The sequence below is a fragment of the Phalangium opilio genome, unplaced genomic scaffold, assembly GCF_054372755.1.
Source record: "Phalangium opilio isolate 3A_F unplaced genomic scaffold, DU_Popi_V2 ptg000031l_1, whole genome shotgun sequence".
Taxonomy (NCBI): Eukaryota; Metazoa; Arthropoda; class Arachnida; order Opiliones; family Phalangiidae; genus Phalangium; species Phalangium opilio.
The window spans coordinates 15,064,944-15,091,276 of record NW_028324158.1 but is presented as its reverse complement, the minus strand read 5'-3'; the positions used below and the strand labels follow the sequence as shown (position 1 = coordinate 15,091,276).

The 26,333-nt window shown below is 38.5% G+C and overlaps 5 protein-coding genes and 1 long non-coding RNA gene across 10 annotated transcripts; 2 read left to right on the top strand and 4 right to left on the bottom strand.

The window, feature by feature from the left end:
• Positions 1–85: 85 nt before the first annotated feature.
• Positions 86–4,327, bottom strand: LOC149690920 (uncharacterized). Its single transcript, XM_089870377.1, has 11 exons — positions 4,162–4,327; positions 2,759–2,893; positions 2,589–2,633; positions 2,271–2,519; positions 2,102–2,209; positions 1,813–2,028; positions 1,626–1,745; positions 1,300–1,566; positions 1,133–1,231; positions 666–1,067; positions 86–588 (listed from the first exon to the last, which is right to left on the bottom strand). The coding sequence occupies exons 2-11, from the start codon at positions 2,793–2,795 to the stop codon at positions 410–412; spliced, it is 1,722 nt and encodes a 573-aa protein (XP_089726503.1). The 5' UTR covers positions 2,796–2,893; positions 4,162–4,327; the 3' UTR covers positions 86–409.
• A 173-nt stretch (positions 4,328–4,500) lies between these two features.
• Positions 4,501–6,432, top strand: LOC149690919 (minichromosome maintenance domain-containing protein 2-like). Its single transcript, XM_089870544.1, has one exon. It carries the CDS (start codon positions 4,501–4,503, stop codon positions 6,430–6,432), a length of 1,932 nt encoding a protein of 643 aa, XP_089726670.1.
• Positions 6,433–13,001: 6,569 nt separating this feature from the next.
• Positions 13,002–16,410, bottom strand: LOC149690918 (uncharacterized). Of its 2 annotated transcripts, XR_016383790.1 has the most exons (4): positions 16,271–16,410; positions 15,954–16,159; positions 13,572–13,868; positions 13,002–13,389 (listed from the first exon to the last, which is right to left on the bottom strand). It is a non-coding gene; the product is annotated as an uncharacterized LOC149690918 (long non-coding RNA). The 2 variants fall into 2 exon arrangements; XR_016383789.1 differs by having other exon boundaries at positions 13,002–13,868.
• Positions 16,042–17,847, top strand: LOC149690917 (WD repeat-containing protein 55). Its single transcript, XM_089870370.1, has 6 exons — positions 16,042–16,170; positions 16,359–16,522; positions 16,594–16,779; positions 16,845–16,917; positions 17,008–17,214; positions 17,273–17,847. The coding sequence occupies exons 1-6, from the start codon at positions 16,135–16,137 to the stop codon at positions 17,705–17,707; spliced, it is 1,101 nt and encodes a 366-aa protein (XP_089726496.1). The 5' UTR covers positions 16,042–16,134; the 3' UTR covers positions 17,708–17,847.
• Positions 17,762–24,718, bottom strand: Cyfip (Cytoplasmic FMR1-interacting protein Sra-1). Of its 3 annotated transcripts, none has more exons than XM_089870359.1 (20): positions 24,578–24,718; positions 24,241–24,460; positions 23,983–24,162; positions 23,512–23,919; positions 23,322–23,426; positions 22,857–23,177; positions 22,355–22,795; positions 22,123–22,276; positions 21,963–22,045; positions 21,202–21,267; positions 20,732–20,805; positions 20,479–20,652; positions 20,186–20,414; positions 19,692–19,891; positions 19,529–19,619; positions 19,315–19,458; positions 19,027–19,248; positions 18,897–18,969; positions 18,346–18,827; positions 17,762–18,283 (listed from the first exon to the last, which is right to left on the bottom strand). In XM_089870359.1, exons 2-20 carry the CDS (start codon positions 24,448–24,450, stop codon positions 18,074–18,076), a joined length of 3,867 nt encoding a protein of 1,288 aa, XP_089726485.1. In that variant the 5' UTR covers positions 24,451–24,460; positions 24,578–24,718; the 3' UTR covers positions 17,762–18,073. The 3 variants fall into 3 exon arrangements, with proteins under 3 accessions (XP_089726485.1, XP_089726486.1, XP_089726487.1); XM_089870360.1 differs by having other exon boundaries at positions 24,241–24,457; XM_089870361.1 differs by lacking the exon at positions 21,202–21,267.
• On the bottom strand, positions 24,695–26,305 carry LOC149690915 (uncharacterized). 2 transcript variants are annotated; one of them, XM_089870372.1, is made up of 6 exons: positions 26,288–26,305; positions 25,812–26,087; positions 25,635–25,748; positions 25,347–25,561; positions 25,072–25,284; positions 24,695–24,994 (listed from the first exon to the last, which is right to left on the bottom strand). In XM_089870372.1, exons 2-6 carry the CDS (start codon positions 25,990–25,992, stop codon positions 24,965–24,967), a joined length of 753 nt encoding a protein of 250 aa, XP_089726498.1. In that variant the 5' UTR covers positions 25,993–26,087; positions 26,288–26,305; the 3' UTR covers positions 24,695–24,964. The 2 variants fall into 2 exon arrangements, with proteins under 2 accessions (XP_089726498.1, XP_089726497.1); XM_089870371.1 differs by lacking the exon at positions 26,288–26,305 and having other exon boundaries at positions 25,812–26,256.
• Between the last annotated feature and the right edge of the window lie 28 nt (positions 26,306–26,333).

Here is a 26,333-nt window from a genome sequence, read left to right as displayed (position 1 = left end):
CGAATTTCGTCGTTTCTGGGTTCAAATTGAACTCCAAATTACTCGGCTCCTAATGATATTAAGAGCGAGAAATGACGTTGAAGACTTTTAGGAAAAAGTGGTTGTTTACTATTTTTTTCAAGTAATCTTTTTTTTTTTTCCCGATTTACAAACAATATGTACAAACACTCGGTTTAACAAATGGGTTTTGCGAAATCTTACAGCATTTGGCGCACGCTTGCGGCCAATATTTAAGCAACACTTAATTAATTAATTAACTTACTAATTAAGAGAAGGGGTTAGGAACTAAAAAATAGGGAAGTAAAAAAAAATATCTTAATATTATCACAACCTTCGCGAAGGTTAAGAGCGTCGCCGCGCATTTTTTGTTTTATTAGAGAGTTCAACTTTGAAATGTGTTTGAAAGAACTTAAATGCTTACGATATCTTTATCGGATTGGTAGCTGGGATTCGATAAAGCTTCCCAACGACTGTTACTAGTGTATTTTTTCCGAAACTGTCTTCTTTGGAAAAAATAGCTGGCAATTACCAAGATGGCAAACGCCACGATGACACCAGCCACGGAAAACAACATGGTTGTTAACGACACTGTTAAGGGAAATAAAAAACCACACGTAAATTGCAACTTATCAAGAGTTGTTATTTACTTATGTATTGAAACGTGCCTCGAACGTGTGCGGATTCCACCAAATGTGTTTGGAACATATCATCTTCAATAAAGTTCAGCGTTGTAGTACATGGTTCATTTGTTTGTACCCACGTGACTTCACCACTTTCCTCCGTTGTCCTAGGTGCCTTTGTGGTGGTGGTGGTAACTTTTTGAGTTGTTTCAGTAGATTTAGAGGGATTTCTAGTAGTTTTTGTAGTAGTTTTAGGGGGATTTCTAGTAGTTTCAAGAGTGGTTTCGGTAGTTTTGGGAGCCTCTGTTGTAACTTTTCCATTTATTTCCGTAGTTGTCATTGTCAGTTCCACTGTTTCGGTAGTTTTTGGGTAAGTAACTGTAGCTTGTTCAGTTGTTTCCGTAATTATCTGCGCACTTCCGGTATTTTCGTTCAAATCTCCTTCCTCTGAATCGGAATTTTAAGTTTAAAACTTGTTCTTTTGGTTTTGGGGGGAGATTGAATTATTTTACTTAGAATCGAAAACTGAGCCCGAAATTGGGTTCCAGGAAAATTCTGCAAGGAGTTAAATTTGACCCAAAATTCGTTGGAAGGTGAAACGATGGCTTTATCTGTTTATTGCGTTCATATTAAAATAATGACGATCATTTACATTTTATTTTAATTTAAATATCCTTGCCTTTAAATAAATGGTGATTATGCGAGGATAGTAACAAGGGGTGGAATTGGGGTAACGGGCTCGATAGGACAAGTTGATCGTCGAAACTTTTCAGCTCCAAAACGGGGAAATTGACTCGGATTTTTGAACCTGGAGGACTAGTAACTAACCAATCGCAATGGACGTTGTCCATGGTTATTGGAATAGAGTTTGTGGGATTTTTTGGCGTTAAAAAGGAAACGCTTCGCGACGGGTCACTTTCGTCTAGATCAATTCTTCCGCTGCAAGCTACGACAATTAACTCCAATTAAATTAATGGCGATTAATAAATAATTACACGAACTTACAATCCGGTACAATTTCGTAATAAAGTTTAAAATATTCAAATTTGGTAGCGGCGGCGTTTATATGAATGTCAAATTCTACTCTTCCTTTTGAGTAAATTTTTGATGGAAAATAATTTTCGTCTGCGAAGTTTAAGTTTAATTACGGATTACTACTCGAACTTATTAATTAACTATCTATCTAACTAACCATGACTAGTGTATATTTGGTGGTCTTGCGTCGAAGAAATATTCAAAGCGCCATTGTTCAATGTCAGATTCGATAGAGTTATAGCTAAAGTAAACATTTTTGTGGTTCCAAAACCGTGGATCGAATATTGACAATTTAGAGGCGTGTCTCGGTTGTAATTGTAAACGGGCGAGCTCAAGGAACCCGATTGGGCGCTGGAAAGGACTATTTTGCATTCTAATTCAATTGAAATGCGGTTTTAATTAGCGTCCCTTAATCTCATTAATTAATTTTCATCGCGATTAAGTACCTTTGGTGGAAAACTGGACTAAGAATGACCTGTCGTAATTATATTTTATCGGGCTCGTTTTCAACTCCGCAGTTATGTTTTTTGTACCAGTACCAATTATAAAACGCCCTAGAATAATGCTTGTTAAAGATATTTCATTGGTCAATCGCGAGCGGTATCGAAGGGGTACCTTGGTATCCCGAATAAGGTCCAAAGATAACTTTATCATCATCCGTATTTTTGATGACAAAACTGTCATTTTCAAACAAAATGAAATATTCAAAATCGAGAAAAATTTCATCGTTTTTGGTGTTGATTGACCAAATGCACGTTACATCTTCAGGGACGTTAGTTTTTTTGCCATTAAAGGCTAAAGTCCCTTTCTCATCGTCATATTTACGACCACAGTTACTTTGAGGTGGATTAAACACGAAATTATCTGTACGTTAAATGTTAAAATTTAAATAAATTTTCCGATATAATAAAAGTCCGACAAATTTTATCGTACCATCAACTGCAATGACTGTGCCAATTAAAACATACGCAAATACAGCTAAACGTACCAAAAAAAAAACCCATTAGGCTAATTAATTCCGCGTTAAAAATTAATTAAAATGGCCAAAAATAAATCTAAAGAACTATTTTGGACCAATTTAAATAATTTTTAATGATGTTTACCTATTGATATTTGTCGTCCAAACATTTTAATATCCATTGGGGTTTTTTTAATTTTATTCCAAAACGTTTTTAAATAACCAATAATAAAGCTAGGACCAGTTCATAAGCGAACTACTCTTATCCATTGGACGTAATCTTGAATTAAAACACGAAAGAACAGTTTTTCAAATCGGGGAAAACAAATTAGGGGGGGGGGGGTGAAATATTTTGCAATCAACGACTAGGTATCAAATTATCTACAACAGAGCTGCTTTACTAAAAGGAATAACAAACTGTAGCAACAACTACACTGAGATCAAAGTACAATCTCCAAACGTATAAATAATAAAATGAGAAAGGAAGGTGTAACTATAAACATTTTTTATACCATGAATCTATAAAACAAGTGAATACTTGATAGTGGGCATTTTTTTAAAAGTCGTGGAATTTTTTAAAAAAAATCAAGGAAATTTTTAAAGCTGGTAATAGAGCTATCTCAGTTGTGACGTCAGTGTCTAGGTAAAACGTCACGGGCTTAGCTTTGGCAGTGGGCAACCATGTTTGGTACCCCTTTGGTTCTATGGGAAAATAGCATGGGTGACATCACACTAAGGCTTCTGAAATAGCTCTATTTTATAACAAAGAAACAATTATTATATCAAGGGTTTTGTTTTTTTTTCAAGAGCCTTCCATAAGTGGTTTAAGATTTTATTGTTTATGGCAGCGTTTTAGAGCGATAAGCACTGATAACTTATTGTCTTTGCAACCTGGAAATATAATAGGGGTTTCTACGATACTTTTAGGGTTTACATTACGCTGATGTAAGTAAAGGACTGAACCATATGTCTAATAATTGATAAATACTCAAAACTGTACGCAGAAATTGATATTTGGCATACGTCTATGGGTTAATCATTATTAAACAAGCCGGAAAATAGATATACAAAGCAGCTCGGGCTTATCTTATCACAAGAAACTCAGTGTTTTTGCGACAACTCTACAAGCATTTCCTGATTGACAAAGCAAAATTTGTAAATCCCTTATCTTTAGGTTATCTTAATTAAATAAAATACACTGCTCCCATTAAAAATAAAGAAAATATTCAAATTACTACGAGAGGAAACCTTTCTCTGTAAATTGAAAATGTATGCTTCAAAATTACGTCATGTTGTTGCTGTGTGTTATGGTTATACTTTAAACTATATTTAAACACGTAACCGTAATTAATTATAAAATAAATACAACGTTTACTTCCGCGATTATATAGTTGCTAATACTACCTTACATTTCTGTCTACACCCCAGACAACATACCTCTTCTAAATTTACATCTACACAAAGGAAATGGACAAGTCTAGAGGTAAATATTACCTACTCCTCCCACACCTACGCGTAAACCCGTTGTTATCAAAACTCTAAGCCTACCTGAAGGTAACTTGGTCTTAAATTACCATCCAAAGATTAAAATTTCGCCAAATATTTTCTTAATCAAAGCGTACTTTCTATTTAATATCAATTAAACTTTCGACTGACTGGCAACGCACGTGCTCTCGCTTCTGACAGGGGATTTCTGACCGGGAAGATGGCGGGATTGCGCAACTTCCTCCAATCCCCCTCCCCACCCTGAAGCCAAAATCGCGTTTTGGCGGGAAAAAACCGACCAATAGTATTCGAGGGCGCCAATTTCGTTACGCGTTTTTGAAAAGATTCAAGTTTAGGCCCGATTTTAAGCCTTTCTTCGCGCTTTTAATAATAAATAGAGCCATGTTTCAACCCAATGAATCTGTAGAAGAACTTTTTATAGATAAATTAAGACGCGAATGTCAAAGATTTATGGAAAAACACGGGCAAAATTATAAAAATGAGATTCTAAGATTGACTTTACCCGTTCATATGGGAGATCTGATGGAAAAGGATGGAGCTTTGGGAGAAATGGCCATAAATAACCCGATCCAAGCTTCGTTCGTAATAACAGCCTTCGTTTACAACTCGATGATACGCAAATTATTGGTACCCGGAGACTTTCCTAACGAAAACCTAATCGTACAACCGAGATACCAGCTTTTCCTTGGATTTCCGGATTTCGAAGTCTCCGAGAGTAATTTCGTGGGACCCAGTCAATCTAAGCGCCTCTTTACGATGCGTGGAATCCTCACTTCCATTTCCACTCCTCCTCAAGACTACACTCAATGCGCCCAATACAAATGCAACAATATAGATTGTCCCAACTTCATGGCCGACATTAAACAAGTCAGGATACACATCCCCGGGGCTGCTGAACAGGATGTAGCTAACCCTCGATTCAAGTGTTTATTTTGCGGACTTAACTTGGAGGAAGATTTAAAATTAAGACAATTGGGCAAGAAAGTTACTTCTACCATCATTTCAACCAAACACGACCTAAGTCTCGGCTATGAAAAACTGGCGAAACATAAGTTGACCCTACGAATTAGAGATGAACTCATTGATGACCTCGAAATCGGACAAAAATATATTGTCGTGGGGTTGCCAATCATAAAATGGAAGGAAAATTGTCACTACATTGAAGTAAACAACGTAATTCCCGATTTTCCAGTGGTTCATAGACCTACGTCCCTGTCCGAAAACCATATTTACAAAATGGCCGAGACTTTGAGAGACACTCCATGGGCCTACTGCTTAAATCTGGCCTATTTCTTCGTCGACCAAATCACCTCCCCTGGTTTTCTATTCAAAGTCAAACTGGGGTTACTGCTAAGCCTGGTCGCGGTTGACTTTGAGGAAGATTGGAAAAACTCCAGTCTATTGGTTATTTGCAAGGATGACGTTAAAACCCACCGATTCTTCGAGTACGCTTCTAAATTTTGCTCGCGACGGATCTCGCACCAAAACAACGCCAATCTGACTTCGTCAATGAACAAAGAGGGCCGTATTGAATGTGGATCAATGGAACTGGCTAAAGACGGGGTTTGCGTGACGCGCGCCAATAACCTTAGCAAAAACGACAGCGAAACCTTGAGTCGAGTACTCATAAGCGGGTTGCATCAACCTAAATCTCAGTTATCTTGCCGCGTTTGGTCCACGTTAGAATTATTCGATAAAAAGACAAATAAGAAAAACCTCTCGGACATGACGAACTACGATGGACTCAAGTTGACTAACCCAGCGCATAAATTAATGTCCGAAGCATTTTCGTTAGTTTACGTCGTTGGGAACCCTGAGGACGATGACGAAACGTGTGACAACGAAGTAAGTCATTGTTTAATCAAGGCCATGAGGAAAAGAAGCCACGAGGTGGTCATACCGGAATCGGACTGGTTTCCTTTCCTGGAAACGGCCAAGACCATCAAGACGCAATTCACGAGAGAAGCGAAGGACCTTCTAACGGAATACTTCGTCGCCATTCGTAACACTTCCCCGTCAACATCGACTCAATCAATGCCCGTGACGACCATGTCCAAGTTGTTGTTCGTCGCCAAGGGCTTCGCTAAACTGTGTCTCAGTGATAAAGTGACGCGAGCCCACGCCATCATGTCCATTTACGTTTTAGAGGAGATGAACACGGCCCTCAGAGGTTATTCTAGCTTATTCTTGAAACCGGCATTTAGTTTCAAAAAAGATAACGCCAACCACGAAGAAATGTTTCATATTTTTCAAAGAGATTTGAGACGAGTTTTGATTGTAAAATCTAGTCAAATAAGTTGCTACGAGGACTAAGAATTCCACGTGCTTTTATAAAAGCGTGCCCTCATATTTCCCGCCTAATCCACTTAGACCACGCGAGGCGATCAGCTTACTTAACGGACATAAACTAATAATAAATAGTTTGTTTTCTTACTTCGTGTAATAACCTTCCGCTCATAATATTATCTATACGTTATTCTAACACATTTATTATAAATTAATGTAACCGATATTTCGCAGCTATTAAAAGGTCTTACCTTAAGAGATGTCAAGAAAATAATAATTTTATCGAGTTTGAGATGACTGTGTTCTTATTACGAAAAAGGTACGCTTATTAACTGATAACACGGACTAACAATAATCGGCGGCTTATGAGAGTGATCTCTTTAAAACGTCAGTTATTTAGCCCAAATATATTTGGCTATAGTACCTGATTTGACAAGGTAAAGTATACCGTTATATTCTTTGAAATATTCGTCCTTGGTTTAATGGCGAATATTTTCACGCGACAAACTCGGAGTTAGAGTCAACATACAATGGAACAACTTGTCAATTTATTCCAAAACTAAAAGTTTCCGAAACCCTTTTCGTTTCGCCCATTATTCATTATAACATAAGTGGATTGGGAAAATTATATTCCTCGTTCATTGTCTTATTTTTCTCTCAAGTGTTTTTACTATCTGGCATCATTGAAACTCGCAACTTTTGAAAGAAATACATCCTTTCAGATAAGATACTAAAAATACAGCTACTTCAATTAAGAGATTTCCAGGTGCCCATTTTATTTTTGAAGCAAAACTCGCTACAAGGTTAACGGTATTAGCTTTGATATTAGTTAATTAGTGTAGCCACCGTACCACAGACCCACCTGTCTAGATTACTTAATAGATTATAGAAGAAATCGGGTTTATTTTAGCCTAAATCAAATTAATTAAAAGGCCTAATTGATATCGTATAAATTATATGCAAATTTCGTCTATTTTTGGTCTATTAATAAAACGATTAAAATTAGTTCTTCCACGAACAATAGTGGGAGCGCAACAAAGCGATTATCAAAGTTAATTAAGCGGGCAAATAAACTTCATTTACTTTGCCTGAACCGACATACTTTAAATTCTGATGGCTGAATCAACAGCTCTAATTTCATTAAAAATATGAAAGAATCATTTGCGAGATGCACGGGAATTAATTAATTTTCTATGGGTATTTACAAATGAATCTGAACACGCAAAAAGCGTACGACGTTGAAAAATAAAACAGGTTTAGCTACATTTTTTTAATGGCATATTTTATATTCAAGTTCGTAACTGATTTCAAAAATCAGGGTTTGCAAGAGATTTCTAATTTCCCTGAATTTTTCCGGATTATCCCGAGCGTCCAATTCTATCTGTAGAAAGGTCAGTATGTTGCGCGGGGTCAACCCGAGCTAGAACTAGAGCTAAAACCATGACGCGAGTACTACCTTACCAATACGAAATTCCTTAGCAATTTTAAAGGCCAAACTTTACCAGGTATCGCGACAACCCTGTAAATACATTCGGGTCATTTCAAAATATTTCAACACGGCATGGCGACCTCCGTTAATGACTTTAAAGCGACGCCTTAATTTCAACGCTCAAATTTATTCAGCTTTAGTAAAATGTTTAAATACGAAGCTAAAAAGCCAATGGGCTCCCCCCGAAAACTTCCCCTCAAATAAATCTAATTCAAATAACTAATTTATCAGATCGTGGTATAAAAAGGGTAAGCCATGAAGCCATCAATCCTACAAATAGTTAAACAACCGACTGAGAGTTGAACCAGCGAATTTCGAGAATGAAGAATTTATTACTAGTTTCGACCGTGGCGCTTTTGAGTCTGGCGTCGGTTAGCGTCGTTAAGGCGGCGCCGGCTGGTATGGATCCAAAAAGTTGGGGTACAGACATGATGAAGTTGGCTAAGACGGGAATGACAGCGTTGACCAGTTTCAAACCGCAAGACATTCAAGAAATAATGACGAATTTGAAAGACCCCCAAGAACAAAAGGACTTCATGGAGATCGTAAAAATTATTTTGTCTGGCGGCTCTATCGACGACTTGACCGACAAACTTTTGGGAACGAATAGCGGACCCATGATCGCTCAATACCTATTTCCTTTGGTCAGCGAAATAAAGGATTTGAAAGAAAAATACGGATCCACTTTACAGCAATTTGCCAATAAAAAACCGTAAGCCCCGGCGCTTTACGAACAATTTCTTGTTAATGCGTGAAAACGTTTCGAAATAAAAATCAAAAAGCATATCGATACGATTTTGTTATTGTCACCATCAAACACTGTCTTGGTTAACGCAAAGGGGTCAGATCACTTACATTATCATTGTACGATTGGTTTTTAACTTTTACGTATAGTGATTTTCCCCTCGGTACAAATAGAAACGGGGGTAAGCCTAGTACCTAATGGTTCGTGTGATGGACTGCATTTTAATTTTCACACACGATAACTCAATTTATTCAGGCGTAATAAACTCGATTAAGGGATGCGTGTATAAACCGATGCCCTTAATCGCTAATTAAGAATGTTATATAAAGGACTGCCCATTTCAATAGCTGCCCACATCAACTATAGATTTTGGAACAAAAACTACCAACAATGAATTGTCTCGTATCTTTCGCGCTGATAGTGACGGTTAGCGTTACGTTGAGCCACATTAGGGTTAACGCTAAGCCTAATCCGGAATGGAAAATGCCCGATTTCGGTAAAATGGGCCAGGACATGATGGCGGCGGCCAAAACGGGGATGGAGGTCATGCAGGGCATCAAAATGGAGGATGTTCAAGAAGTCATGAAGAACTTGGAGAGTCAGGAAGAAAGAGAGGATTTCATGAAAATATTTCAAATGGTCATGAGGGGAGACAGTATGGATGACGTCTCGAGCGCCATCATGGACATGAACAGCGGAGCCGTCATCGCCGGAGCAATGGCGCCTTTATTTGAACACCTGACCAAGTTTCAAGGATACGCTCGAGAAATGAAGAAAATTGCCAGTGGGGAGAAAAAAGCGTAAATGAGATGAAGAATAAAACATTTAAAAACGTCATTGTACCTATCGCAATTGATTGTAATAGCTCAAAAATAAATATAAACTTATAAAGCGCTTATACGTATATTCGATTCATTACAATTACCAATGACCAGAGAGAAACCGCGAGAGGAGTAGATGCTTAAGGGCGAGAAGGTTTCCACTCCTAATTAATCACGATTAATTAATCAGAGTGTGTCATCGTATAGTCACAACCTAGAGTATGGACGACCTACCGGGGGGTAGGGGTTTGTTTGTTTGTTTGTGTGCGTGTGTATGTTGGTGGAAATCGAATGAGAGAAAATACGTTTGATAAGGGACTTGTTAAGAACGTATATACTCTACTCGGAACTCTTTTTGGGAGAGAAATAGCTGATATAATTATTGCGTCGCTCAATTCTTGGCTAATCCCGAGCCCGAGCCATAACTGAAGGCTTTAGGGCTTAGACAAATTCCTTTTCTAACTGGCGGAACTGCCATTTTAGCTTCTACCCCTCGACGACGAAGAGTTAATTTAATTAACAAAGCAAATAACTGGAAGGCAAAAAGAATATAGCCGAGAAAATGCTAATTCGAGATACGTCACGTAACTTCTTTCCTTCAGCCGCGAGTATACGCGATTGAAATGGAACTTGATACTACTGATGGGAAAGGCCAGGCGCATTATTACGCAACGTTATCTCTCGAAAGAAAGAAAGTAGCGTGTTTAGAGGACCGAATGCAAATATCAAGACGCGGTTAAACAAAGTAAACATAGAATTGGAATTTTCGAATTGATTCAGGCACGGTAAACAACACACAGGATGACGCGACGCTCAACCGAAATGAAACTAACATACGTCTAGGTACAATTTAACTAAACAACTAGTCCACTTTAGACTCGTATACCCCGCCTTTGCCTTCATCGCATCTATTAAATTAAACACTTGAAATGTGTGACGGGGTATATAACGGAATGTCCGCGTCGTGACGACCACTTTTGTATCAACAAAGTTAATCCTCATCATGAAGTTCCAGTCTTTCGCGCTTTTAGTCGGGCTCGCCCTTTTGGCAAATTATCGAGTGAACGCGAAACCTAGGCCAGCGTGGAAAATGCCCGATATAGGGCAAATGGGGAAAGATGCCATGGCGGCCGGCAACACTATGATGGTAATCTCCCAGAACTTTAAAGCCGAGGACGTGAAAATGATCATGGAAAGTTTCCAAGATCCTGAGGAGGGGAAGGCCTACATGAAGATCATGCTAATGGTCTGCCAAGGAAAAAGCATGGATGATATTATCGAGGTTTTGATGGAAACAAAAAGTGGACCTGGCATGGCCGAAAAAATGATGCCGTTGTTGGAACACGTTGACAAGTTCAAAGGTTACGCGGCTGGATTCAAGGAATTCATCGAATCTAATAAACAGCAAGGAGGAAAATAAAAACCTATTTTTATTTTCAACTGGGATGAAATTATTTGTTGGTAATTATCATTCGAAATGTACGATCATTTATATTTTTCCACCAATATTGATAAAGAAATAAAAATTTAAAAATGTTCGACTTTATATTTTCATTATTACACCCGGCCCCTTTGCCTCACTTTCTTTTACGCCTATTTGCCTTTGGTATAAGAAGTCTATACAAAAACAACGAAGCCAACTTGACTCGAAGTTGTTGCCTAGAAGGGAATTATAATAATATTGGGGAAAGCTGATATTGAATATCGGAAGGAAAAACGTGTAGCGTGGAAATGAGTAGGCCTATGTCAAATAAGGTTATATTTGTAAAAACACACGGTGAAAGCGACGAAAGGATGTAATTGTACAATTTAACTAAACAATCGGCTCAAGTATCGAGTATTGTCCCCATTTTTGCCGAAAAAAAAGGCCCAAAAGTTCAAAGCCGCGATCTGTAGGACCGAGAAGATGAGGCAAACACCGACTGAACTTTGAAACTTATCAATTAGGCTTACGAAAGATGATTCCTACAAGGTTAAACCTAACAAATATTAGAGAGAAAATAACAAAATCCATTGACGTAAAAATGCGTATTTGTTTAACGTTATAATTCAACTAGCACAGTCCTCTCTGTAAATTGATTTAGCTGCGATGCACTAACGCTAGATAAATATTTATGTATTAGTGCTTTTAGTAAAAACGTCAATGGGCTCTTTCGAATGAACTTGCGCAAAAAATGACCTTTCAGATGGAAAATATACAGGGTATTTCTTAAAACTCCGGTTTGGTATTAAATATAATAGATCTCGCCTCGACCCGGACAAGTTGAGTGAATGAGTGAATCTGACCCATAGCAAAGTTGGTCCCTTGGATTTGTATTATAATGAATGAATAAATTCATGCTATTATTAGCTGTAAGATAATCTATAATCTCAAGATTTATTTGAAGATGAATACGCCCCCAATATCGCGTCACCACTTCGAATTAACACCCTGTATATGGCCCACTTTTTCAATTTCCAATATTTACCATCGAGATTTAATTAATTTTTAATCGCATCCTGGTAAATAACAATTACGAAATTAAGGAGAAAAACCAACGCATTGTCTAGAGATGGTATAAAAGCCATTAGATCCAATCAAAATGACATTATTGTTAAAAATCCATTTGGAAATTAACAAACTTTAACCATTTCACGATGAGGTTCTCGGTTTTGTCAACTTTTTTGCTCTCTATCATCGCGGTTAACGCCAACGACCCCCTGATTGCCGCGAAACAAGCGGCGGAATTCGTGGCGATTTCGCGCCAATTCCCACCGAGCGGAACGGAAATTCTCCAGAAAGTAAAACCCGAAGAAATTCAAAAAATATTCGAATCTTTCGAAAAACCCGAGGAAGGCGAAAATTATTTGGAAATTTACAAAATGGTTTTGGAGAAGAAACCCGTCAGTGACATCACCAAAAACCTGATGGAAAGCCAAGATCAAGCCCTCATGGCCGATAAAATGTTACCGATCGTTAACTCCGTCAACGATTTAAAAAATGATTACGCGCAATTATTTCAAGAAAATTTGTCATAATTTATAAGAGGTTAGGTTTTTTGGGATTTGAATTATGTATAATTATTATCCGTTTATCAATAAATGGTAATTTCTTAGGCTATTTGGCTCTGATAATTAACTACCTTTAAAAATGTCAGAGCTAAGCGTAATACGCCAGTTAAACGCTAATAATATTTGCAGAGTAAAATAAACTTTGATCTGGACTCAAAGGTAAGAAAAACATAATCCTTCCTTTACAGGGTTCATACAACTTTTGGAAAACCGATTTCCCCGAGTTGTGTAGGTGCTAAGCAAAGTGCATCTTCGACCTATATTTTGAATTGTGGTTTGATAAACATAATGAAATCCCCAACTTATCGCACTGACCTATCATCCATTTTACGAGTTCCCTACTTATCCACGCTGCACATTCTATACTAAATTTATCATAGGCCTGACGTCATATTAATGAATTAATCCAAGTAACGCAAAAAGCACAGGGACGTAACAAAGCGAGCCACAAAAAACAGATAATAATAAAACGGGTACTTACAGTTTTAACGATAATCCAAAGATGGTGAAAAATGTCACACACACACACAACGCGCACAAACACGATGCTAATATGACGCGGAAAGTTCACTTGTTTTTAAAAACTAACCCGCGACGCGACTTAAAGAGTCTATTTTATGAACAGTTTGGTAGGGCGATTTACGCGTTTTGACCTTCAATAGAAAGTTCACGATCGACAGTTTGTAGGTTTCCCACGACGTACCATCCAGGTACGACAGTAATAAGCTTGACCCCTCGTTGGTCGGCCTCTAGCTGCTCCACCGGTGTCTTGGAGAAAACAATGCTCAAAGGTCTTCCACGAGGTGACATGATGATCACTCGACTTCCAGATGCGTGGGCGTTATAGGGAAAGGGACTATAGGACGCTGCCCTTTGACCTGAAAGTTTGTTAATGCGCGCAACATTTGCAGCAGTGGCTCGCTTGTTACAATTGGCCTTGAAGATTAGGGTCAAGGACTATGGGGCGCTGCTTTTTGGCCTGACAGCTGGGAGAAGGACTATAGGACGCGGGCGCTCTGACCTTGAAGTTTGCTTATTCGCGCGCCAACTATGTACTCACCCACTATTTTCGGAATCCCGATGAACTCGTAGACAAACTCGCGCACCACAAAAGTCAAAGTTCACGAAAAGTTCAAATGTAACCCGATAGAAAAATACCGTGAAAAACTAACGCGTTTGGGAACCACAGTGACGTCATTTAAGATCTTTAGAGTAGTACTGTTTGGTTCCCGCGACCCTCCGTGCAGCTCGGTCGTGCACTGGACCGCGTAAATCTTGATCCCTCGCTGATGGCCAAACGTGACCCTTCGAAGAAATCGCCATCGTGACGTCATTCAGCAACAGAAAAAAAGACGACCTGAAATTAAAATAAATTCCTTGATTTTAGCTAAACATCAAAATAATAATTACATTAAAAGTTAATACACTAATAGCGAATACATATTCAGGGTTCATACAACTTTTGGAAAACCGATTTCCCTGAGTTTTCCAGGTTTCGTCCCCCCCCCCCCAAATATGGAGTAATAACAAAGAGAGTGGTTTTTTTACAGTTGAAGCAACCCCAACCCCTTTAGAGCAAACTTACTCAAACCTCAAAAATTCCCTTAATTTTACTAAAAATCCCCGAGTTTTCCGTGTGTTTTTGTCAACTATTTATTTCCCTGAATTTTCCATGTTTTCCAGGTTTGTATGAACCCTGCCTTTAGGTCATAATATCTTAATAGCTCTATCTAATTAACGATAATAACTTAATGAATCCAAAGACCAACTAATCGTGTATTATTATTCAAAATAAATATATAGACAAATATTTTTTCTCATTCGCTAGAAGTTGGCTGTACGAGACGAGATGAAGTTGATCGTACAAATCTGGGCCGTAATTTCGACGGTTGTAGTTGTTACAATGGGTTACGATTTCGGCGGGTTCGATTTCGGGCCGAAAAGCGATTTATCGCTTCCCCTACTTGGCATGATCGATTCTCTTAAAAGTGGCTTGGACATCAAGGAAATATCGAAAGCCTTGAAAGATTTCGAGAGCCACGCCGATAGAAACGATTTTCTGAAGGTTTTGAAACAGATCCTCGACAAGAAGGACACGCGCGAAATAGAAAAGGCTCTACACGACGCCAAAAATGGAAATAAAATCGCCGAAATGCTTTCCCATTTGCTTAAAGGGTCCTCATTCGAACACCAAGCGAAACAACTTCACGCGATCACGAATAAGAATGCCGAAACGGAAGAAGCCAAAGTGGAAGAAGAAAAGATAGAAGAAGAGAAGAAGGAAGAAGAGAAGAAAGAAGAAGAAAAACCGGTCAAAGACGAACCTAAGGCGAAACCGAAGCCAACACCGAAAAAAGAGAACAAGAAAGTTACGTCATAATGTAAAGTTGAATTGTTCCTTCAATAAAAATCAAAAATTTGAGGTTTCATTCTTTTTGTTCAAATATAAGCGCGGAAACAAGCATTTACAAGATCATAGTCATTTCAACTTATTTGACAAGACTAAATTATTTGCCAAGTTGAATTTCGACAGCCTAACTAAATGCAAACAAGAATTAAATACGATTTAAATATTATTGACATTGACCATGGAAATAGATAGACAGAAATAGCAGCTGATCTCTCGGATCGATAATTTCCATAGATTAGAAATAGATTAAGGAGAAAGTTGAACGAACACGATGCACGCGCGACCCCACACCAGAATGGTAAGTACCTCCCAATTACTTCCGGCTAATCTTGTTCTCGATAAATCATATTTTGTCCGAGTATAGTAATTTAAACAATGGTTGTTGACTCAGGCAATCTGAACGTACGAATAATTCCCGATCATATTCGATACCCATGCAGGTATAGGCTGGCTATATAAAGTGTTTCAAATCTATAAGACTCGAGTTAAACTCGAATGGGAAGCGATTGAAAATGCCTCGTCTAATTTTAACATTACTCGTTGTTAATGTAATTTGTACAGTAAGGGCCGATGCCAGCGTACTCGATAATCTGAAGAACATGGCCAAAACGGCCATCCAAGGAGTGGCCTCGATTAAACCGGATGATTTGAGAAATTTGTACGCCGCTATGAAGAAACCCGAAGAAAGAAAGGTTTTCACCGATCTAATTCAAGCCCTAATAAGGAGAGCCCCCCAAGACGAATTGGTAGGGATTTTGTCGCAATCCGACGTTGGAATGGATTTTGTAGAGAAGTTTTTGCCTCTGATTCAAGAGTACGTGGCATTTAAAGAAACTTTGGTGCCCGCCATGAAGGCCTTTCAATTAGGCAATACCGGCAAATGAATCGCGAGTGTCAAATGATGCCAATAAAATAATGCTTATCTCTCACAAAAGTTGCAATTTTTTTACTCAAAGGTGGTTTGGGTACTTATATTACTTAAAAACTAACTTATAAACCCTTAAATTTCAAGAACAAAAGAAGTTTACTTACTCAGTGTCCAATATCAGTTCATTTCCGCTGATTTTGTGGGCTGAATGCTGATATTCGATAAATTAGGCACAGTCATTGTCTTTTAACCGTGGAATTTCCCGCGATAAAAGAAAACCTCTCATTGGCTGAACCCCGGAAGGCTTATTCGTAAGTTGTCTGCTTAGTTATCTGCAACTTCAAGATGTCTAGCGATGAAGATTCCGATTCTGAAACGAGTGTGAGTAATAATTAAATTTAAATGTGAATTTTTAATTAAAATTTTGTTCCTTTTAAAGTATAAATGTATAAGAAAATTTTTTAACGCTATATTTACTTACTATCCGCTCGTATGAGCACGTTGACGCTAAGCCTTTGCCGCCACGTGGTACTAGAAGTCCATCATATGTTGTTTATTTTTAACTAAAGGTTTCCGGAAGTGGTAGCGAAGTGGATGAACCTTGCAAAAATGATTTAAAGGCGTCTTCGGAATCCCCTAAAGACATCGAATTTAATTCCTTAGCCATTGACATCGCCTTTCATCCCTCGAGAGATGTCATTGCAACTAGTACCATTGACGGAGATATTTACCTGTAAATTGCGTTTTTCTAGCGTAATTAATTAATAAGTATTTAAAACGAATATAATTCCGCAATTATTATAGTCATTCGTACAGCGCGGAAAACGCTAACCATGAACTGATGAAATTAACTCATCACAAAAAATCATGTCGCGCCATCAGCTTCTCGGAAGATGGCCAACTGCTTTTCAGCATATCCAAAGATAAATCTTTACAAGTTGTTGATATGGAAACGGGTTCGGTCGTCCACCACATACCCAAAGCTCACGAGTATGCCTACTTAAAATTAATGTAAATTAAAACTAACTCTATTCGATTCCCGTTAATTAATTTAGGGCGCCAATCTATAGTTTACGCGTGATTGATAATTACTTAGCAGCGACGGGAGATGATGACGGCGTTTTAAAAGTACTTAACCCGTTTGAAACTTCAACTTATAAGCTTCTAATGAAGATAACAAAAATAAATAAAAAATTAATTTCACGTTAATATTAATAGGTTTGGGATTTTCGTAGACAAACGGCTTATATGGAATCAAAAAACAGCGAGGATTTTATATCAGATATGATAATAGACGATAGCAAAAGAATTCTTTTGACTACCAATGGCGAAGGAACGTTATCGGCTTTCAATGTTCGGAAAAAAGAGATTGAGATGCAATCCGAGCTTTTTGAAGCCGAATTTTTATGTCTGGATATAGTCAAGGTATAAGACAACAAAGACAGTACGTTTCCGCCATGATAAACTATTCTTTTTAATACAGAGGGGACGAAAAGTGGCGGTTGGTTGCGGCGAAGGCGCCATAAACATCTTCAACTGGGGGGAATGGGGAAACATTAGCGACCGATTCCCGGGACATCCCATATCAGTCGATTCCATGATCGCCATCACCGATGATATAGTTTGCACTGGATCCATGGATGGTTGTATTCGCGCCGTCAACATCCTTCCGAATCGTTTCTTAGGAATTGTTGGCAAACACGAAGAATTCCCAGTTGAGAATCTGGCGTTATCGCGCGATAAAAAATACTTGGCCAGTTGTTCCCACGATCAGAAAGTCAAATTTTGGAACTTGTCATGCCTGGACAATATCGAGGAAGATCCGAACGCCAAACCTAAACACGGATTGGCCTCCAAAAACTTACCTTCCGCTAAAAAGAATGATTTTTTCGCTGGATTCAGCGAGGGAACTTCCTAATTAATTAATTAATTAATTAATTAATTAATTAACCCGAGTTGAAAATAAAGTCACTTTCGTCTCGTTAATTATTGTATTTAAAAAAAAAAAAAAAAAGTTATCGATACAAGGGCATGCGAATAAATGGTATTAACACCTTACTTGTCTATTCTGAAATTTCTTTTTGATAATTAAAGTTTTACTCGACGCTTATTAATTAAATGACCTCAAAATACTAATTGGAATAATTTTTGACCACCGTACAAAGAGGGACAACATTTCTGACTAGCCTATCTTATAAAAAACAAAATGCGCGCTATTAGGTACGTTACCAATCGTGGGAAGTATATAATAACATACTTCCGCCAAATTTCTTACTAAACGTTCTCATTTGTTCAACTGGTCGGGTCTCAAATAAATCGTGGTAGTTCCTTGAGCAGTTCCCAAAGAAGGATGAACTGGCGGTTGAAAACATCGCACGTGTTCAACTGGTAAACTGTCAGTATCGGTAACTTTCAAGTATTTCGTCAAAATGGCGAAAATTTGGCTGTTTAAAACTTGGAAACGACGAATGCGATCAACCATTCGCTTTAATGGCTGAAAGATTGGTTGATTAAAGTTAATCGCGAACGATAATTAATCAATGGGCTTTGACTTACAATGCCTTTAACATTTTCGTCTTTGCTATCGACGCGTTGCACTCTTAGAATATGATAGCAGAAATCCAGAGCTTCGAACCTCCGCGTTTGACCCAAAAGCATGATCATGGTGCATCCGGCCCAGTTCAGTCCTTCCCCGAATAATTGTTCGACGGTGAACTCGTTTTCGCCGACGGGAATGCAATAAACGAACTGCAAGGCGCTCCACAGTTGATGAAACTCGGTGCAATGCTCGACGTTCATGACGCCATTCATGGGCGGATTTCCAACCCATAAAGGATCGTTCAAGAACGATTTCACTCTCGTCAGAATAACTTCGAAGATGGAGAGACCGCAACAGAGACGTTCCTTCGTCAAGAGATCGCCTTCCCTGGCAATGGCGCCTTGTTTGGCCGAACCCAATCTCTCAATATTTTGCACAACTTGCAAAGGAGCGAAACGTTGCTCTAAACGCTTCAATTTCGTTTCCGGTTTTTCACCATCTTCGCCAAATTAACACACCGTAATTAATCTCTCCGTCGAACTAAACCAACTAATTAATTAATAATAACCTTTGCAATAAGGTCGAGGAAGAATGTTTTGGAATGGAGCCGCGTGTAGCAAGTCGCAAACTTCCTCTTGAGACTTAATTAATTATAGTACTTAGTAATTAGGACGCGATTATTTTAAAGATTATCTTACCAAACTTTGTTCAATCAGTAGACAAAACAAAATGGCGTTCCCAACTTCGCGGAAACCTTGAAACATTTCCGTTTTAACATCGGGATATTGAACAATATCGGTCAATTGAGCTTGATAGTAATGCAGGACGCCTGGCGACCCGTATTCGTACAAGGGCATACGGCAAACTTTGGGCATGACGTCCATCAGCGTCTTGGTGTATTGCAATAAGGTTCCTTGAATCTAAAACAAAGCGACCTTAGCGGGGACTATTTCATCTCCATACAGTCGTATTTGCCTTTCAATTACCAAGCTTTTAACGATTTTAAGTAGTTCCTCCATAACTACGGCGATACCTTGATAGCCTAGCAATCTACAAATGGACCTCATATGAGGAGCACCCACAAAACCGCCGTACATACTGTAGATCGTGCTGTTCGCCACGTTTAACGCCTTTAAAGAGTAATAAAAATCGCCTATAGTTAAGATTGTCCTCCGCACCTTCAATCTAATTAAACGGTACCTTAGTCCCCCAAAAATAATGGGGAGGGGCTGCGGGCGGTTTATCTCGCGTCAGAGGTTGGACAAAAGCGATGTCCTTCATCTTAACGAAACTGAGAAGAATACGAAACCAATGTTTTAAGTCGAGCCAAGTTAATGGTAAGGTAATTAATTATAGCGCGTACCGAGAAGTGGCCGCGTTGTAACAATAAGTCGGTAGAAAATCGTAGTTCAATTCCCAAAAGACATGAAGACATATTCTACCATAAGGCGCCAATACATTATGATTGGCTTCCCTGAACATGGCGTCAAAATCATCCAACGTCATATATTTGCTAAGTAGCTTGTGAGTTAGCCTGTTGACGGCCAAGAGTCCGTCTAATTCCTGGTCGACAGTTGAAAGACGGTCAATTAGCCTTATTCCTGATCAGCGCCATCTACCCATAGCGGTGACTTTGAGAACTACTGTAAGCGGCAAGCCAATCAGATGTCGCTAAAATCTGGTGACGTCATTTTTGGTAAGACCCGAGAGTGCCAGTCTGTGATGTCACCAGATTTTAGCGACATCTGATTGGCTTGCCGCTTACAGTAGTTCTCAAAGTCGCCGCTATGGGTAGGTGGCGCTGATCAGGAATAAGGCTAATTAAACTAACTAATTCTGATTAAGAGCCGCGCTTACCACAATGCCAGTGATATCGACGGCTTCAAATCGACTAATAGCCAAATCGAGAGATTTTTGAAGAGCGGCGTTAACGCGCTGAGCTATTAAATGATTCAGATCAATCGACCGTCCGAGTAATTGGACGTGACGTTGTTTCAAAAGAGTTTCGTAACGATTAGCGGGAGGGTACGAGATTTTAGTGCCGTAACTGGCGCATTCCGCTCGAAAACGTTTATCCAGCAAAATACTACGGAAGCGGAATAAGATTGTTTCAATAAAATAATCGCGGGATTGGTTTGTATCGTTCGCACCTTCCGGCCAAATGCTTAAAATAAGCGAAAACTTGATCGCTAAGTTTGTACGCGAACTGATCAAAGCAAAGATTGACTTCGGCTTCAACTTCGTCGTACAAAAATTGTTTCCTGAACTTTGTCAACGCGTAATACGCGCTATCGTTGTACAAATCCAACGGATATAGTACGCATCTATTAAAAACATCGCTTAACTTAATTTAATTTAATTTAATTAACTTAAAACGGGTTTAAATTAATTAAATTAAATTACTCCATCATCGAGGCGTCTTTCGTTTTCAAAATATGATCAGTTAAAATCCAAGGTAACGACATCTCAATAGGAAACTACATTAATTAACGCTAATTAGTTTAAACTTAATCTAGATTAATATTTCGTGTCGCGCGCGCTGTTAGGTCTAATTTCCCTTAAAATTAAATGAACTCAAGCAATATGTAAAAATAAAACCAAATTTGAAAAATCCTTATAATAGCAGCCCTATTAATTAAAAGCACACGTAAAAAGCTTCGGTAAAAAATTGCGAAACCTTAATTAATTACGATTAATGCGAATTAATTTTGCATAATTAACGAGAAAAATCTTCACTCAACTCAAAAAAAAATAAAATAAGTAAGTAAAAGGTGTAAAATAGAATTAAATAAAAATTTAGATAAATTAAAAAAGGAATAGAAAATGTTTTTGATGGAATATAATTAAAAATTTGAATGAATTTTTGGGCAGACCTGAATTCTTTTCTCCAAGACTATAATCTCCTTACACAGTTGGGTATGAACATGCTGAGCTGTGCACTGAAAATTGATGAGTTCGGGGAATTAAGAAGAACACGCAAAATACACAACAGGGATAGAAATTAAACGGAAAAAAGGAAAAAAACACAATTAATTAGACGTGATTAACAATAAACAACACGAGGATAATGTCAAATAAAATAATAAAATACACTTAATAATTAGCCTTATTCCTGATCAGCGCCACCTACCCATAGCGGCGACTTTGAGAACTACTGTAATCGGCAAGCCAATCAGAAGTCGCTAAAATCTGGTGACGTCACTGACGGGCACTCTCGGGGTCTTAGCAAAAATGACGTCACCAGATTTTAGCGACATCTGGTTGGCTTGCCGATTACAGTTAGTTCTCAAAGTCGCCGCTATGGGTAGGTGGCGCTGATTAGGAATAAGGCTAATTAACGCAAATAAATTAAATAACTCTTGAAAAAATAAATATAAATTAATTTTAAAGAGCAAAATTTGAATTCAATTATTTGAATCTATGTAGCGTTCAATTAGACCGCCAATTAACTGCTACGAAGCTTTAAGAGTTAATTAAAAAGCATTAAATAATAAAAAGACATTAATTAAGTATTAACTAAACTAATCGGGTTGCTTTTCTAAGAATTTTAAGTTTTATAAACTTGCCAAAAGAAAAATTATAAAACATTTAAACCAAAATTGAAATAAAATATTGAGGCGTTAGCGTTACTCACTTGTATGCGTTTTCCCATGGTCATTTCCAAATAAAATTCGCGATACCAAAGTTGCGATAAGTCGCAGCATTCCTCCAATGTTTCTGATACGTTCATTTTGCGAAAATTAATATTTGGAAATATGTCGGCCATGATGGGGGACAACTAAGGTTAGACTTACGGCTAAAATTAAGAAGATAATTCCAATAAAAGGATGATTTGTGAAAATTATCAATGGCCATCAAGTAAGGTCCATCAATATCCTTTCTCAGAGTTCGTTTGCCGCCACTTTTATCCGAGATTAGCGACTCCAACATGGTGCGAACCATGTACAGCTTGAAAAAGGTAATTAAAAATAATATAACGCGATTAAAATATAAGGGCGCTACAAATCGAGTGTTACGGAAACGCACTTGGGTGCTGGAAGGTCCGACGTTTCTATGAGGAATTTTGATATCAAATCCGCCATCGGGATCTTTTTTTCCGCGTAGAGCGGGATCCTCTTGGGGTTCGACGCCTCTCAACCAATCGGCGCACGTTTCCCTGACGGATAAAATGATACTTCGAATCAAATCGCGTTTGTTTTTGATGGCCTTTCTCAGCGGTTCTCTCAGCGTGACTTGAACAAATTCTTGCAGTTCGATATAAACGTGTCTTCGAATGGCGTCCGTGAAGACCGTTTCCATTCGACTCATCAACACTTGGAGACCTTTAATCATGGCGATGACTTCGATCAAGCCAAATTTCTCTTCGTCGCTATAATTGTAACGAGTGGCGCGCTCGTATTCTTCCGCTTCCGGCGGACATTCTTTGTTTTGGTGGCTGTCAGTCGGGTGCATCAGTTTCCACGAATACTGCGATAATCTCAAACATTTAGTTCAATTAATATAATTAAACCTTTCGCTTTTATTATACCAGTTCGGTGACGTGGGTACTCCAATCGGAAAGCAGTTGAAGTCCGCAAAGAGCTAAGTCACTTAGTTCCTTGTTTTCCGCGTCAGTTCTGGGAGTTTCTTTGACGGTGGTCGTGACCTCGTTGTTGTGCCTGGCCAACTCGCTAATGTATCTGACGTATTCGTCTCTGATTGTCGGTAAATACTGCAGTAAATCCGATTGCGGACTCGGGGATTGGGAGCCGGCTAAAGGCCAACGCGACGGTTCGTAGTGGGGACTGCGTTTGATGTAATTAAAAGGGGCAATTTGCATGTCTCCGAATAACGGAACCATTTCAAGAGCCTGCGAAAAGCGACCGTAAAGTTATGAAAATAAAGAGGAAAACTTAATACAGTGGATGAAAATTGATGAAAAATGGACGCGAAAGTTACGAAAGTGATGAAAAATGTCTGATGGAAATGGATGAAAAATTAAAGGGGTATTTACTTTAAAAATGCGATCTATCTTTGTAGTATTGATTCGTTTTTTCTGATCCATTTTATTGATGTTGCACACGCTTCCGTCCATCAAAAACAACGCGAAACCCATAACCTTTTCATGGAAATTAATTAGGTTAATTAATTAATTGGCTCCCCCCCCCCTCCCTGGCCAAATTAATTTGAGGCGCGTCTCTCACTTTGACAAGCATGTGCTTTTCACTCGGCAACATGTACATTTTCGAGTCGTACATATGAACGCAGATGTTGACGACGTCCGCCAATAGTTCCTCGTACCCGGTGATGGTTTCCAAAGTTTGTTTCAGAGTGTCTCTGATTTTATTTTGCGTGGCCAAAAACATGGAAAGATTTTGCGACTCTTGAAGAGCCTGCGAGTCGGCCATGACCTTCAAGAATTGAGCCGCCCTGCGATACGTGGCGTAATCGTTTTTAACGCTAGATTTCATATTTTTCAATTCGTCCAAAACGGCAAACATGTTAATGAATTTGCCCAATGTTAACAAGTACGCTTCCGAAACGAAATCTTTTCGCTTTTCCGCGTGACATAAACGTTTGACCTCTTCGCAAAACCGCTCAATCGCTTTTCTCTATTAAACCCAAGGGATTAATTAAAATCGCCACTCGTTAACTTTCATGGCGCCTTAGTCTACCTGAAAGTACATAAAGTCGAGTAGTTTGTGAACTTCGGGAGATAAAACCTCCACAGTTTTCTCGTAGATTTCTACTCTATTTGGCTGTTCGTTTGATTTTGGTTGGGGAATGGCTCTGGAGCAACATCGCCAAGTGTACAACATGACGGCGTGCTCTTCGCCCTCTTCCAGCATCTCATTCTACCATGTACCATATCGCCGTCAATAAGAATTATGGGTAAGGAAACGGGACGCCTAACCTATGGAATAATTACTAACCAAATCAGCGTGAACCGTCGCTTCTTCGATATATTTGGCCACGCCAGTGACGAAAGCGTTCCGGTCTTCGAAATTAGTATCGAAGTTAGCGTGATAAACCATGCTACAGGGTTGAGCTTCGATACAGGGTTGTTGATCGGGTAACGGTAATTCATCCAAGACATCGACATTGGACAGCGCGTCCGCCAATGTTACTTTTTCGGTCGTCATGATAAAGCTGCTAAGATATTATAAGCCAAAACGCGACCCTAATTACAAACTGAACGCGGATTCCACGTCGATTACTAATATAATGACGCGTAATTCTGATAATTCGTAAAAATAGTAAAATCCCCACCTTTATTTTGACCAAGGCTTAGCGACACTGTTCCGTCAAGTTGCGTCTCCTTTACCGTTTAACTCTTGATAATACTTTTTCCGGATGATATTATTTTTAATAAACGAGACTAAACAGTTTCCTAATACTTTTCCGAACTTTATTAGCGGATTGTAAGCTTAAATGAATTAATATTAACTGAAATAAGTTGTAGAAAACTCGACAAGCTCGACAAAATCCTCCATTTTGAACTTGAAAATACGACACGGCCAACTGCGGCACATATTATATTTACCAGTTGGCCATAGCCAACTCGATGACGCGCTGACAGACTCAAGAAGCGCGTACACAACAAAAGTTTTTTAGGAATAACTTTATTATTATGTTAAGTTTATTCTTTTTAATTAATTAAAAAGCGGCAATTTGTTGTAATTGAACCTTGAATTGATTAAAAAGTATAATTTAAATTACCTTTCTTAACCAAAAGAAAGTTGGCCTGATTTTATTAAACCTACTTCAATTCCATCAAGGTCTCCTTTTTTATCGGAACTTTCCTGATCCTCACTTAGTGCAAGAATCTCAGCCACTTTATGGGCAATTTCAGGCGCTAATTTGGGTGGATCGACTTTAAATTGAACGTACAATTTCCCTTTATAACACGGTTTGCCCCTGACAGGAAACCCTTCATTTTCAACACATTTGACACAATTTGGGGATGTCACCGTTCCCTAAAAAAGCACCAACTCTGAAGTCTGAATATTTTGGGGGCTAAAACAACTTAAATAAATACCTGAGTGGGACTAAAGACTAGTTTGCGTCCATCCAGCATTTTGACGACCTTTTGAAAGCCGCATAAAGCTTCTATGAAGCTGATTTGCAAGCTGATAAACAAATCTGACCCTTCCCTGACAAAATAGGGATGTTCCTTTTGACGAATTCTAATTAGAATATTTTTGGGTGGAATTCCAATTCCCTTAATCTCGCGTTCGTATTCATCCTCGGCGCCTTAACAATTAATTATACCCCCAAAATTTGAATGATTTCCAAAAATTCCCCGGCTACTTCTTCTTCTTCTTACCGGGTGGAATTTGAAATTTCAAGTTTCTCATGATAATTTTTTGGCCTGCACCTTTGCAGGCGTAACAACTCGAATCTCGGCGATAGGAATACGGTTGCAGAACCTTTCCTAACCCTTAATACCGTATTTTAATTTAATTAAGTATGTAATTAACAAACCTGTAAGAATTAAACTTACCTCCGCATCTTCCACACAGGGCCTTGGTTTCAGAAGGCCAATTAATCTCTTTGCCGGTATACAATTCTTCCAAGGTTAATTCGTAAGTTTTAATAATTAATTCGTCCGGAATAATTTCGGGTTCTTCGTTAATTGCATCGTTGTTTGCCGAAACATTGACTTCTTCTTGATCAGTACTCATTTTTACAAAGTATTTAGGTTTAGGGATGACAAGTGTTAGGCCTTGGCTCTGATTATAGAGTAATGGCAGTTTCCCAGCTTTGACTGTATTAAGCCCTATGGGGAAATAACATGGGGTGCCACTAGTCTATACGACAGTTGAAAAGATGCGAACGCGAAATGACTTAAAGTTAAGTTTAACGCGTTATAGTAATTAAAGTAATTAAATTTAAGTTCCTAGACAAAGTTATTGTTTAAAATTATTTAATATCTCGAGATTAATTAAGGTAAAATTATAGGAATTGCAAGATACTTACAAAGTTACCTGTCAAAAGGAAGAGCAGACGACACAAGGACAAGCTG